The sequence below is a fragment of the Galleria mellonella genome, unplaced genomic scaffold (genome assembly GCF_026898425.1).
Source record: "Galleria mellonella isolate WM207_F2 unplaced genomic scaffold, CSIRO_AGI_GalMel_v1 utg117, whole genome shotgun sequence".
NCBI classification, from domain to species: Eukaryota; Metazoa; Arthropoda; class Insecta; order Lepidoptera; family Pyralidae; genus Galleria; species Galleria mellonella.
This window is the reverse complement of record NW_026441980.1, coordinates 2996331-3012562: the sequence shown is the minus strand read 5'-3', so window position 1 is coordinate 3012562 and position 16232 is coordinate 2996331. Positions and strand designations below refer to the sequence as shown.

The 16232-nt window shown below is 32.6% G+C and overlaps 1 protein-coding gene across 1 annotated transcript; it reads left to right on the top strand.

The window, feature by feature from the left end:
• Window positions 1–211: 211 nt before the first annotated feature.
• On the top strand, window positions 212–15497 carry LOC113511709 (ADP-ribosylation factor-like protein 8). Its single transcript, XM_026895409.3, has 5 exons — window positions 212–433; window positions 3917–3997; window positions 4956–5029; window positions 6548–6709; window positions 7402–15497. The coding sequence occupies exons 1-5, from the start codon at window positions 311–313 to the stop codon at window positions 7523–7525; spliced, it is 564 nt and encodes a 187-aa protein (XP_026751210.1). The 5' UTR covers window positions 212–310; the 3' UTR covers window positions 7526–15497.
• Window positions 15498–16232: the final 735 nt, after the last annotated feature.

Sequence of the window (16232 nt, the reverse complement as noted above, 5' to 3'; positions counted from 1 at the left end):
ATTCAAAAGAGTACGTACAGCATAATAATTATGTGTTATGTAAATATTTTACAATAACTATAATTTGCTGTAATTTATAATAATAGCAGTGTTGTTTAATATTAGCAAACATATTTTAATTTATTTATATATCGATTATATTTTTTATTTCATGAAGGCAACCGTACCCCCATAAGCAAAAGCAAAACGCAACTGACATATTTGACAAGAGCCAGAAGCTCTGCCAGATGTCAAATTCTCAGCAGTTTTTCGGAGAGGCGTTTATTAATTTACATTTTCTCTTAAAAATTGCAGTGAATAATCGTTAAAAATGTTAGCTTTGATCAATCGTATCCTTGATTGGTTCAAAAGCTTGTTTTGGAAGGAGGAGATGGAACTTACGTTGGTGGGATTGCAGTATTCGGGAAAGACAACTTTTGTTAACGTCATTGCTGTTAGTATTGTCTAAAACAATATTTATCGTTGTATCCGTATTGTTATGTATTCCAGTGTTATATGATATACATGGACACAATACGCCTGTTAATACAAATATATTGGTCGACTCATTTCATCGATCGGCAAATTGGGATTAGTATATTTTATGTACCATTCTTAGGTCTGCATTTTGTTTTTGTGCCCGCATTACTCACTTTCATTGTAACAAAATGACGCACTTTGTTGTGTATTTTAAAAAGAAATTAAAAATATCTTACGTCTAATGATATGTTAATTTTGAAATATTTGAAGTTACTTTAGCATTTTGTCTAATGACTATTGTATGTAGTTTAAATCATGAAATGATGATGACTCAACAATTGTATTATGAAGTTTTAATTGTTTTTTGTGATAATGAATGTTCAATGGAATATGTTAAATGGCCAATGTTTCATTGAACAGTGAGCTAAAATGATGTAGGTATTCATATTTTCAGTAGGTATGATTATAATAAATAACTTTTAATCTATTTCAGTGCTCAAATCTGTATTTTTATCTATCTATTTTCACCCTAGTTAGTTTTCATGGACAAAGAGAACTATTTTTTTAAAGATTTCTCTATCTTTATATAATTTGAATTCTCATATTTTATCCCCTTTTATGCATTGTTATATACATATAATTGTTATGGTGATATTTGACAACTTTTCTAGTGCATTTACAAGCTTTTTTCTTATAAATTTGATTATAAAATGAATAAGACAATTTTTCTATATGAGAACATCATCCATAGATGAGTTTCAATACATGATGTATTGATGTATTGAATATATTCTTGCACAGATGTGTTTTGGGATGATGGGTGGGATATTGCAGTGAATTTACTTGATATGTTATGTATGAAGGTGTTACTACCTAGTGTTCGGGAATAGCAATAATTTTGCTTGCATCCATTCTTCTTATTCTGTGTATTATTATAATGAGTAATGTTTATTATAATCTAATATTATAAAACTAAATATATTTTTTTGTTTAATGGAGACACTAAAAAAAAAACTTAATTGATTTTAAAAATCCGTTCACTTAAAAAAAAGAAAAAGTAAATTAAAATATCAGCAGAAAATATGCGTTGTAATTTATTTAATGAGAGATCTTCTATCTATCTACCCATGCAAAGCCCGGTTGGGTTACTAATACTTTCATAACACTTTTCATATTCATAATTACTTTCCTTTATCTGGATGGTCAGATTTTTTGCCATTATAGCAAACAATTTAGGTAATATAACTTTTCTAAGTTAGCTGGGTTTTGGTTTTTTAGTGGTAGTTTTGTGGTAGGTCTCTGATTTCTTATAAAATATAAGTCATAATTTGTAGACTGTATGTGTTTATTAATTTATAAGATCAAAATAATATATAAATTTATAAAAATATAGTGCTAATTGCTATGGTAGTTTCTACTTTTACCAGACTAAATATGGACATAATAATTGGTTTCACCATAATGTTAACAATCAATAAATGTTATCAGGGACTACAGACATGAGCTTATTTTTTAATTTTATTTATTTATTTTTTTTGGAAAACGTACAGCTGAATTACAGTCAATACATAATCAAATTTATATCTATGTTAAGTCATGAATCGTTTTCACATTTGCGTAATGACAATGATCAGTTTTTATATAATGATGCAATAATACAGTTCAATTATACTTTTATTAATTGAAACCATTTTTGATGCTTTCTATTCATGATTAGCAAAATATTATGAAGTTAAAAGAGAGGACATAATGTAAATGTAAATTGGACTCTCTTTTCCACGCATAGCCTCTCATTTAGGCCATTGTGCATATAAAAAAAATTAGGGATTCCTTCCTACCATTTCTTTGTTAAACAAGTGAAAGTATGTATATGTATTGTGCTACATATTATACTATTCATTGTCTTCCTACCCTTATTCCAATTTATTTGGGGTCAGCATAATATGTTTTTTATCTATATTGTAATATATACTATAAAAACTGTAATATATATATATATATATATATATATATATATATATTCAAGTCAAATCTTTTTGTAAAAAGATTTGACTCATAGTTTTACGACCGGCTGCCTGCTTGACATCAACCCTCTTTGGGAATATATTGTACTATTACCATTACTAATAGTATTACTATTAGGTAACATTGATAATATTGAAATATATATATTTTCAATTAGAATTTTTTGCCTGGTTTAAGAAAGGAAAACTAATTACATAGATAATTTTTAGATTGCTATCTCAATAAAACATACACCAGATTTTAAGTTAGACCTTTAGGAACACAACTGTGGAAACTGCATTCAATTTGGTGCAGTAGTTTCTGTGTGATGCCGGAACAAACCTACAGACAGGCAGACAAGATTTCTGAAATTTATTATTTTGGTCTCTATAAGTCTTATTTCGTCTAGGCGTCATGTCGTATAGGGAGATAAGGGATATGGCCTGAGATAGAGCTGGCTGGAGGAAGATGCATGGATTGGTTGCACTGACAAGAGGAAACTCTTAAATGAAAATTAATGAAGTCTTATTAAGACCTCTAATGTTTTTTTTTTAAATATCTCTCATGTACAGATATCTTGTTACACTTTTATTATATTTCTAAGATAATATTGAAATATTAACAGTATTTATGGATTGGTTCATTGACATTTATCTTATCTGTACAAAAATATGTTAATACATATCCTTTAATAATAAGGCGATTGTTTGTGTCAATATTATCAGTTCTTTATGATTACTCATACATTCATACAAAGCTTGTTTGAGAAAAATAAAAATAATACAATAATGTTGTCTCTGCCACAAGTGGCGTAAAAGGAATTTCCAAACATTTCACATTATTCTTAGGGAATTTACTATTAGGAGTATTAATACAGTAGTGTCTTTATAATGTGTCAATTGTTTAAAAACTGTAATCCCTGGTGGGGTATTCAGAGGCATTGCTATGTTGCATGTTAAAAAGAAAAATTGTCTTAAGGGCTGGCAGATATAAGAATGTTTCGCCCATGATACCCCTCATGCGTTGCCATTCCTGAGGACTCAGGTGTTATCCTCTGTACCCAGTAAATTCAAATGTTCAAACTAAAATGTTATACTGGACAGTGTCATCGTTTTTATACATCGATTTCAGTTGGTACTAACGACGTAATCTCTGCCCTATTTTTACGCCAGTTCCTTTTGAGTTAGACAGAGAGAATAAAAATCTTTGTTCTTGTAAATGTTATAAAGTAAATAAATTTCCATATTTCGAAAGTAGGTCAACGTGGTTAGCGCCAGAATTATATGAATATTGTGTAAGGTAAAATTAGTTGAATATATACAATTGGATCTCGATCTAGTTCAAATTGTTTTTCTATAAATGTTTTTTAATGTTATTTTATTTTATTGATTGTAATCTGTTGTGTATGCCTAACAATTAAAATGGAATAACATATAATGTTTGTTTGTTCCAGTCTGGTCAGTTCAGTGAAGATATGATCCCCACTGTTGGCTTCAACATGCGCAAAATCACCAAAGGAAATGTCACAATCAAGGTAGGACCGCGTCCACAATGTGGACCTCTTTTATTAACTTAATTTTTTTTATATGTCACTTTCTATTGTTGTATTGTTCTTATCATTCATCGATTGTCTTACCTTTGGATTGTGATTATTGTAAAATTTATTTATTTATAAATAAATAATAGTCTAAATAAATACAATTATAGCTTCTTGATAGATAAGTAATTAGTTCTTAATCAACTCCGCTATGTTTACAGTTGGCATACATTACTGTAACGTTGATGAATTATTATTATTTGTAAATACATATTTACATTGTCATTATTTGATACTTCTACTTTCACAATGACTCATTCACACAGAATATTTTAGTGTGAAAATTGATTGATTAAATTTTGTATATAAAATTTTTATATGACGCTCATCACCACGTAGGTAAATAATAAGATTTTCTAAATCTTATAAAGGTACAAGAGCTTTTAATTATTATCGCCCATGATACCCCCATGCGTTGCCATTGCTGAGGACTAAGATGTTATAATTCTGTACCTGTAATTTCATTGTCATATCCCACCCTTCAGACCGAAACATAGTCATGCAAACACAACTGCTTCACAGCAGAAACACGAATGGGATAGAGGTACCCAAGCAGACGACTTTTGTGCAGTTTCCCTCTGGTACTATTTCTATTTGGACAATAAAATTACATGTTAAAGAATTCTTATACAATGCTTAAAATACAAAATACACATGTCATATATTTTTTAAATACACTATCGGGATTTAACGTGATGAAAAACGCCGCTCACTTCAGTCCTGCCGTGACCACGACTTAGTGTTATCCACGTCGAAACGTCGGCAATAAAGTAGCAGTATATAGGTACTATTTACTTGTAAAAAAAAATCTATCGCATTAAGTCCCGATTGTGTATTTAAAATATGTGTAAACAACGCGAAGGGTTAAAATTAATCGTGTGATACAAAATTCCAGGTTTGGGACATCGGTGGTCAGCCGAGGTTCCGTTCTATGTGGGAGAGGTATTGCCGAGGTGTCAATGCTATTGTGTAAGTGCAAGTCTTTTGCATGCTTATATGCAACATGCAAACTTATATTGGGAGCTTTTTTTTAAATTTTTCTTTTAGTTATTTAGCCATATCATTTTCTACATTTGACCGTAACAGCGCTGTCGCACTAACGATTTGTAAAATACTTTCGAAGGAATTCTCTTTTTGCAGACATGAACATTGATAGCACAAGGATAGAATGAATTATAAAATCCTTTCCTTACTAAAATAAAAGTATGAAAGTGAGTTTGTTTGTGAGCTTACAGCGCCTTAACTGTGTAACCAATGGCTATGAATTTTGGTAAACACGTGCTAAATGACACAGAGAAGGATCTAGACTTCGAAACATCCCGGTTACGTGGACGAAGTCGCGGGTAAAAGATAGCAAAAGATATATTAGACAATTATCATCATATCAGCCTCCCTCTTGGGGGGTTTTGCCAGTAGTTTCCATAATTGGCAGGCGGATTGGCAACCGTAATTAGGCTTTAGAGATGCTTTAAGAGGGACGCTGCTGCCTGTCCCTCGACCGTTAAGTTCCTTTGGTCGCCTCTTACGACATCCACGGGAAAGGAACGGGTGGCCTATTCTATGGCTGGACCACACCAAAATATTAGCCAATACAGTGTGTATATTTTGTGATATCCATAGCGCTGGTCATGTCTTTAGTGACCGTTGCCACTTTTCTTTATATAACTTAGAATGGCAAACAAGCTGACGGCCCACCTGAAGGAAAGTGGTAACCGTCACCTAAAGACATGAGCAGTACCATGGACATAACAGAGTATACTGTTTCGTTCATGATACCTCTCATGCGTTGCCATTCCTGAGTCCTCAGGAATGGCAACCCTCTGTATTCCTCTGTACCCTGTAAATTCACGCCATATCCCACCCTTTAAACCGAAACACAGCCATGCAAACACAACTGCTTCACGATAGAAACACGAATGGGACAGAGGTACCCAAGCAATCGACTTTTGTACAAAGTCTCCTTCCACTTAGAGACTGGTCCCAATCAAAATCAATTCAGTAGTTAAATTTTCAAAATAATTGGTTTTACCACAATTGAAACGGTTTTTTTTTGTTCAATATAATCTTAATTATTGAGAAAAGAAACATATGTAATTTCTTTATTTATTTTATTTAAAAAACAATAGATAACAATAAAAAATGTACATAGTTAATTGTATACATGCAAGACATAAGACAAGATTGATATACTAAAACGTGTTAACATGAATGAGATGCAGTAATGAAGTATATGTATTTATTTATTTATTCATAGGAAAACCAGGGCTACACTACAGCAAATAGATACAGTTTTAGGATAATAAAATAAGCCACTAATAGGTTTTCACAAGTAGCAACAATATAGATACAAGGCGCTGTACACAAAGCAACAAAAATAGGAGTTAACAAAAAAATGAACAAACATTTAGTTACATAATTTGTTTTTTGCTGAATTTGGCCACCATTACTAGCGTACAGTGTTTTCGAAAAATTGTGTGTTATATGTAGATACATGGTGGACGCGGCCGATCAAGATAAGATCGAGGCGTCCCGCAACGAGCTGCACAGCCTGCTGGAGAAGCAGCAGCTGACCGGCATACCGGTGCTCGTGCTGGGCAACAAGCGCGACCTGCCGCACGCGTTAGACGAGCACGGGCTCATCGAAAGAATGTTAGTACTTACATAGATTTCAAGGCAGAGGATTTGTATAGTATGGCATGGTATTTCTTGGTACCACACATGGTTGTTTAAAGTGTACATACATATATTGGTATATACATGTATATTGGTATATATGTATGTGTGTTGTATTTTATTTTATCTAAGCTTGGTGTTACGTGGCTCAAGAAATTTCTTGTATGTTTCTATTTTAAGAATTGAAAAAGAAAAGTTAAAAGAATTTTTATTTTTATATTTTTTTTCCTTCACTGATATCCTTATCAGTAATAGTATGTCTATGGTAAAGGGAAATAATAACACACAGTGCGGTTTCAGAGGTGCCTCCTCCCTCGAACATTGGTTGCGGAATGATCTTCTTGCAGAGGGTTTCCTTAAAACTACAGCATGGGGTTCTTTAAAAAGGGCATGTTAAGCTTTATTATGGGTCAGCAAGGCGCGCATAATATCCTTGGTGTTACAAGTATCCATAAGCTATGGTATGCCTGTTTACCATCAGACGGGCCATATGCTTAGTTATACCACTATAGTAATATAAAAAAATATAGTTTGGAAAGAGTAGTATAAACAGTTCTGTTTAAAACACTAAGCAACCAACACAACACCTGAAGCCTCGTTTTAAATGCCAAGTTAACTAGCTACTGTTAGGTATCGCTATATTTTAACGTCGCATATTTTCTTTCCAGGAACCTTTCAGCTATCCAAGACCGGGAGATCTGCTGTTACTCTATCTCGTGCAAAGAGAAAGACAACATAGACATCACCTTACAGTGGCTAATCCAACACAGTAAGTCTGGCAGTGCGCGCTAAACGCACCGGCGGGCTGCTCGGTACAGACGGCGGCCGCATGTGTACACGCGTCGGTCGTTTCAATAGTCCTGTAACTACATACTCACTTCAAATTATAGATATATGTATATTGTAAATATTATATCTATAATTTTGTAATATTTGCGTTTTGCTGTCTCGAGGAAATTATGTGACGTCATTTATGATTCTGCTAATTTACAAATGCTTCGATAGATTGTCGATAGAATAGTTTTCCACATGATATTGAGTGTATAAAATTTTTTACACATATGAAATGTAAAACAGTTTTTACATGTCATATGTGTAAAAGTCACGTAAATTATTTTACACATATGAAATGTAAAACAGTTTTTACATATCATATGTGTAAAAGTAACGTAAATTATTTTACACATAATATTTTATGTAACACTTTTACATTAAGTACTATGTGTACATTTTCCATCAGGTAGGTCAATGGCTTGTTTGCTATTATGTATAAAAAAAAAATATATTGTATATATAGACAAATGTTGTGAGCGAGGGATAGACAGTAGAGTCCATCTTTAAACATCTCTAAAAGCCTAACTGCGATTGCCAACCCGCCTGCCAAGAGTGGTAACTAATAGCAAAACTCCCCTTATGAGGAAGGCTTATGTCCAACAGTGGACAGCTAACGGCTGAAATAATAATAACATATTGACAAATACACATTTTGATGTATATTTTTATATGTTTGATCTGTAAAACTAATTTGTCGGTACTGTTGACGAATTTACACATTGGATGTGTAAAACTGTTTTTATACTTGTTTACACATAAAGAAACATCTACGTTTTACATGTTTTATCTATAAAACTGTTGGTTGTTGACAGGTTTACACATTTGATGTGTAAAACATAATTATTATCCATACTATAACAGTTTTACACATGTGTAAAAGTATTTTATCGACAATATGAAAAGTTTTACACATTGTTGTGTAAAAATTTAATATGTATTTGCAAATTAAGAGAACTGCTCACTGGCTTAACATGTTTACAATTTGATGAAAATTTGTAATAATTTCGCATGTTATAAGTGTGAACGTTTACAAGCTGTAAACGGTATGTTATTGAAAAGACCATGTATGTATAAATATAAATTGTTGTGTATGTATTCGTCTTGTTGAAACGATTGATGCGCGCGCACTTAAACAGCGAGTGGGGCGTAGTGTTCAGTTCCACAGATAATATGGCGTACTGCGTTTCTTATTAGAATTGTCTATGGGTATATTTATGTTACTAATTAACGGAAATTTTATTAATTAGGCTTGTAGTTTCCGTTGATTTGTCATTTTTATATAAATATTATATGTATATAAGTATAGCTACCTAATCTAATCCTATGTCTAATTTTGTCATTAAATCCAGTCTATACAAAATAAGGGTCTAACCATGTTACTTTAACGCTCAATAAATGTATTCGGTTTCTATGTTAAGCCTTTAATTTGTAGGTATGTGACATTCAATAGCAAATTATTCCTCGATTGAGGTGTTTATAAGCGCTCAGCTTACAAATTAGAATTATTTGACGTTTAAAAAATATATATATATAAATTGTCAAATGACGTCATTTTCATGTATGGTACTCCTGTGGGGTGACAAAGGAATATTTATACAGACAAGCGCTCCTTCCCTCCCCGCCACACCAACCACGCCCCGCGACCATCTTAAGGCGTGTTCAGGGTAATCAAACGTTACAAATATTGGTAAATAGTAATATTAATTTTTTTTTTATTAGATATGGGTACTATGTACTTGAAAATTCGTTTGTTTATGTTTGCTGTCAATACAGCCGACTGTCATAATTTTGCGGCAAGTAAAATAAAATTTAGAAAAAAAAAATATATTCACGGAGTTTAAATTTGCATTAAATAAAATGACAAAGTATTCATGTAACACCACAAGCGTTTAGGATTTCTCTCAACGCTTTCCGAATTCTCTCGGTGCTTGTCAACACATTTTGAAGAATTGAGTTGACATATCTAGTGCAGTGAAGTGAGTTGGCGCAAATGCGTAGTGTTGTGCAGTGTTCTAAATTTAAATCCTCATTCGAGTGCCGCTGCTCAACTCTATGCATGAATCTGACGGGCTATAAACTTTTTTTTTTTTTTAATAATGTAACGCAGTACCGCCCTAATTGTGATGTATAGTTGACTGAGCTACGCCTAACTTCGCGAGTGTTAAGTAATGTTGTTCCAATTGAATTATAGCCTTAACAGAGATGCTGTTTCGCGTAATCACATAACCAAGTTCACAGATGACAATCGCAATTCGAAGCGTATCTTGTGCGAACCATACTTTTTTTAAGATTCTGTTTTACCTATGAATAGGGAAGGCGAAAGGACTAAGCCTATACAGCCGTTGTCTTCTGTTATTTTCTGGTATTAGAACCATAAACGTTCCTTATAAGATTCTTATTTTATTTTTTTATTGTATAGACAATAAAACTTTTTAAATAAAGAAAGAAATAAACAAGAGTCACGACGTCGCTGTGTTCTCTCAAGTATAGTCAACAGATTTTAATGATTCGTTTTTTATCAAAAAGTTACGTATTGTCTGGTAGTATAATGATTATGTTATCGGAAGGGTACGGTAGTTATTAATTAAAAATTGAAGTTTGTTGTTGTTGAAACATTTAGTTTGATGAGATTTGTCAATAAATCATTTTGTTTATGTGATTATATGGGAAGTGTCTCGAGTGGGCCGTTATAAACAAATTTAGCTTGGGTTAATGCACTGCAATGGGTGTGGCATATTTTTTTCAAATCGTTCTACCTAATATGTGAAACGGTGCCAATATATGCTTATATTGATTTTGAATGATAATGAATGAAATATATTTTTTATGGCGGGAAGAAAAACGCACATTCACTTTCAATTACAAATGGAGCAAATTTTTTTTTTCTATAATTATCACATGGAATCATATACTATTTTCATCAGGAATTAACCATGATAGTTTCCAAGGGGAACCGCGGGGAGGTCGACCTGGTTGGGTATATTGCTAGCAATGGGATTCTCAGTCTCCATTACTAACAATCCCTTTCCCCACTACGGTAACCACTTACCACCAGGTGGGCCGTATGCTTGATATTTTCTTATATTTCAATTATTTTCTGTCCATATAACTAGCTTATATTAACATTTTTATTATTATTCATTATTATTAAATAAAATAATGTGTCTGTACATACCTGTTTTATTACCTAGCTTTTTGTATGTAGTTTAAATACAAAATGTAGGTAATTGAGTATAAAACTGAATATGGTGAGCATTTAGTGTGGTACCTACAATCTGTCTATTATAGTATGTAGAAAACAGTAGGATTGGGCAAAGCGTATATAGTTACTAAATCTATATACTGGAACTGCATATGTATATAGTATACGAGTATACTCAATAACGGATTTTGTTATCGGTTATCCAATATATAATATCGACATTAAGAACCCATTGGATGATGATTGGATGACCTTTTATTATCATCAATGTCCAGGAAAACCCAATATATAGATATTAGTGCGGTATCGATACTGTCCAATGCCTAGTAGACAGCTTGTTAATAAGTATGTTTGAAGAGTAATAGATAATTGTATTTTAAACTCAAATTCCTTGGTCTAAGGTTACTAGTATCACAGAATAGGATAAACAATGTAATAGTTTATCTTATATTAGTTACTCTGTGGTAGAATCTATTATTTTTCTCCCGCCGTAAAAATAAAAAAGTATAAAATTAAATGGGGATACTGACTGTGAAAAAAAATATTGAATGATGTCACTTTCTACTTTAAATTGTAAGAGAGAGAGAGAGAAAAGGCATCGTCTTGTTTGCTAAAAATATTCCTTCTGCAATCTCCATTAGGTTGTTTTTCGATGGAAGTACATTTTTATAGAGAATAACTTGCGTATTGAAAAAATGTTGCCACATTCCAAATTGTACGCATGTATTCAAAATGTAGTGGCGATTAAACGGAATTAAATATGACATATCAAAAATTTTGTTTTTCTCCAAACCAAGACCCGGTCATAAAGTTAACGTTTCGTTTAATCTCCCTATTTTTTTGTATATTGTACGTATTACGTTAGACTATTTAGATTACTTAATAAAATTAGCGTTAAATTATAATAGCCCAAGTTCCCCTCGTTGACTTCTGCAGGTATAAAACTTTTTAATAAACCTTGTTTTAAATGAAAGTTGAGTTAAATACAATGCATCTGGGTTGCCTGCTAAAATTTGCTAAACTCATGCTTTTTAATAAAACGCTAAATGTATGTTTATTTTTTTTTTCTATACTACAACATAGGGTTGCCTATATAAAAACGACCGCAAGTAAGGATTGCCACCTGATAATCTAAATTGCGGCTGGATAGTAGGCAATTGTGTATTATATTATATTTTAGCTCATCTTTCATTTAATTAAACCAAGTTTCATTAAAAAGTTTTATACATGCAGAAATGAGCGGCGAGATCTCAGGCTATAATATAAATATATCTCATATTGTTAGCTAAATTAAGTTAATAATATATTGCGTGAGACTAATTTAGCTTTATCCTTTGTTTATTGCTGTATAGTTTGTACACTTATTATAGATATAGAAATAAATTAAAAAAAAAAAGCTCTAATAGTACGTTAATATTTTCCTGTAAAATTAGACTCACGCATATTAACAATTTGTCAAATATAGGAAAAGTCACTAGATGTGTACGTAATTGATAAAAAAAAACCGCTTCGGATGCACGTTGTGTTTGTATTTTACAAAAGGTGTCTCAAGATGGGCACAATGAGTGCGTTTCAATATTTATTTTTGATCATTCTGTTCGATGATGGAGGTGATTAATATAAGATTTCTATTGTAGACTAGGGGCTAGCAACCGTGTTTAGGTTTTTTTTTGATGGGTGAAAATGGTATGGTAACCCGCCTGCGCTAACGGGATACGCTGGCGGAGCACCAGTGAAGGGTGATAGATGAGAATGAAAACAGGCCAGTTAGCCCATCATGATGTATTCATCAGGCATTAACCATGATAGTTTCCAGGGGGAACCGCGAGCAGGTCGACCTAGTTGGGTATATTGCTAGCAATAGGATTTTTAGTCCATTACTAACAATCCCTTTCCCCCCAACCAACCATGTTTATGTTGTCACACATCCCGATCACAAAAACAAATTATTGGGATTTTCAAGGGCCTAATAAAATCTAGCTGTCATCAGTGTTGTCTCTACAAATTTTATGTCAATAGCACCTTTAAATGCGTACATTATATATATGTTTCTATTAGGTACGTATGTATTTTTTTTATTCAGAAATAATTTGATTTTTGTTTTGGTAATATTTTTATTTTCATTTGAACTTGATCGAATTATATTAGTTTTTATGTTGTTAGCCCCTGGTCTATTATAAGTAGAACCTTCGTCGGTTTTTTTTTTAATTTAAATGTATCGCAAATATACTCAAATTGTTTGTATAATTAATACAAAGCTACGATTTATGTATCTAGTTCAGCGGGTCTACCGTGAAATGAAATTCCGAAATGTCGGACTCAATTTCGTGTTTTTGTTTATACCAAAATCGGACCAATAAATGGAGTTTAACATTTCGTTCGTCATACACCCTATCATAAAAGTCCAAAGGAACAATATTTCAACATTTTTAAAATTTCCAAACTTCATGTATTATGTAATTTTAACATCAAATTTGTGTTTCGTTTGGTTCCGAAATTTCGGAAAACATTTCATGGTAGGCCCTCAGTATATCAGCCAATAACGTTTAATTTTAACGCAGTATAAAGCAAAATGTTAGTGTCCACGTCATACTTATCTGATATGTTTGAATTGTAACATGCAGGTATTACAAGGGATGTGTCGGTAAAATCCATGACTGCTATCAATGTGTTAAACAATATTATTTTAAAACCAATATTAAATTATACGAAATCGATGCTTGTTTGTAATTTTATACTTTTTTTTTTATACAACTTAGAATGGCAAACAAGCTGACGGTTTTCGTTAACAAACTGCCAAAATTTCCTTTTCATTTTATGTTACCAGAGGGAGACTGTACAAAAGTCGATTGCTTGGGCACCTCTGTCCCATTTGTGGTTCTACCGTCAAGCAGTTATGTTTGCATGGTTGTGTTTCGGTTTGAAGGGTGGAATATGGCAGTGAATTTACAGGGTACAGAAGAATAACATCTGAGTCCTCAGAAATGACAAGGCATGAGGGGTATCATGGGTGAAACAGTATACTCTGTTATGCTCATGATACTGCTCATGTCTATAGGCGACGGTTACCACTTTCTATCAGGTGGGCAGTCAGCTTGTTTGCCATTATAAGCTGTTAAAAAAAGGCATTATGGTAAGTGGTTACCGTAGCCTATTATGGTAACTACTTTTTTTTTTTATGGGCGAAAATGGTATGGTAACCCCGCCTGCGCTAATGGGATACGCTGGCAGAATACCAGTGAAGGGTGATAGATGAGAATGAAAACAGGCCAGTTAGCCCATCATGATGAATTCATCAGGAATTAACCATGATAGTTTCCAGGGAGAACCGCGAGGAGGTCGACCTGGTTGGGTATTATGCTAGCAATGGGATTCTTAGTCTCCATTACTAACAATCCCTTTCCCCACTACGGTAACCACTTACCATCAGGTGGGCCGTATGCTTGATTGCCACCTCAGTGGTATAAAAAAACTTACCTAACTTCAACAACAACTGGTACATTGACACTGTTCACCATTAGTATGATGGAATGATAGCCCGCCAAACGGGTCTATCATTCCATCTTTATTCATTAAAATCCTTATCCTTAATAATATTATAAATTTTGACGTAATAACTGACGTGTAATTTGGTCGAGAAACCTCGATTAGTATTGGGACCGTTCGGGACCCTTAGTCTTGAGTGGCTGTGACGCGAGCGTAAGCCTGAATTGGCGCCTCTACCCGATAGGTGCGGCCTGTAGGCGTTCGCGGTACCATCACAGATAAGAAAGATGGCAGTCGAGCTCCAGGATAGAACGTAGTCAAGTTTTCTCGACTAAATTATGTACACATAAGTTAAACCGGTAGTTATTACATTAAAATATGTGTACTTAATAAACTTTTAACAATGAAATATTACAAATGTGAAAGTACGTTTGTTTGTTTGTTACCTTATAGCGCCTTATCGGCTTAACCAATCGCTATGAATTTTGGTACACACGTATTATATGGGATAGAGAAGGATATAGGATGCTTTTTATTCCAGTCAGTAAATACCGGTCACGCGAGCGAAGTCGCGGGTAAAAGCTAGTAAACCATAAATTAAGCATTTATTATTTGAAGATAAAATAAGATAAATGATAACACAAATTAAAAAGCACACGTTTATTTTTTTTTTCATAATATAATAAAAAAATAATTTTAAATAACATTTTGCATAGTATAATTTTATATTTAAACGAAATATTTAACCTATAAAAAATACTATATGTAGTATGTTAAGGTAGTATGGATATAGAATTTAAAGCGAGTATATTTGAATAACTTCTTATATAAATAGTCATAAATTAATAAGTCAAAAATAAGTAAAAAAAAATATACCGAATTCAATTGTGACAAAATCAGTTATTTTAATAAAAAAAAATCTATAATATCTATTAATATCATATATTACATTATTTTACAGGAAAAAAAATGTGCAATTTACTGATCTATCTTAATAATTTGTCTTAAAAATTATATACATGTCATGTATGACATGACATGTATATAATTTAAAAAAAAATGCATCCAGCTGTTAAGTTCGCGTAGGAGTTTCACATTTTTGAATAAATATTTCTTAAAAAACTTTTGTTTTTCTGGTGGAACACTCCTTTGAAATAGTTTTAAGCTTGTGATTTCGAGTACACCACGCATATTGCGTTGCCAGACTGGTATTGCCCTTTTTAATGCCTTATTCATAAAAACTCTTATAAACCTATTTTATCGGGGGGAAAGGGATTGTTAGTAATGAAGATTAAGAATCCCATTGCTAGCAATATACCCAACCAGGTCGACCTCCTCGCGGTTCTTCTTGGAAACTATCATGGTTAAATCCTGATGAATTCATCATGATGGGCTAACTGGCCTGTTTTCATCTCATCTATCACCCTTCACTGGTGCTCCGCCAGCGTATCCCATTAGCGCAAGCGGAGTTACCATAGCATTTTCACCCATCAAAAAAAAAAAAAGGAAAAACCTATTTTATCTATTAAACTGTTTTTTTTTTTACACTTGTTTTTATGAATAAGGGGGTAGTATGAAATTAGGAATATGGTATTAATTTACTCAATATTGCAAATATATTGCCTCTTGTAGTGTACAAGTTTGACAACAAACAAATTAAACCAAGAATCGATTGAAAACATGACATAAATTACAATTATCTCTAGATAGCACCAACTTTATAATTATCAAGTTGAATTTAATATCCTATTTGAATACAATCGGTGACCAATCCGCAAGCGAACAATGTTTATAAATAACACTGGTTATTTGATTACAATAATAGTGACACTTAATTCAATAAAATATTTAAAAATAACAGTAAATATGTCTAGTATAGATCATATGTACCTAGATAGAGCGTAGTGTAAAAAAACGTCGAATTAATATTATTTAAAATAGGAACAAACCAGCATGCACCTCGCCTGATGGTAAGTG

What these genes read in the sequence shown, in the direction of transcription:
- LOC113511709 (XM_026895409.3), top strand. Translation starts at nt 311, where the DNA reads ATGTTAGCTTTGATCAATCGTATCCTTGATTGGTTCAAAAGCTTGTTT. An exon ending in CTTTTGTTAACGTCATTGCT is followed by an intron (nt 434 to 3,916) that starts GTTAGTATTGTC and finishes TGTTTGTTCCAG; the next exon opens with TCTGGTCAGTTCAGTGAAGA. An exon ending in AAGGAAATGTCACAATCAAG is followed by an intron (nt 3,998 to 4,955) that starts GTAGGACCGCGT and finishes ACAAAATTCCAG; the next exon opens with GTTTGGGACATCGGTGGTCA.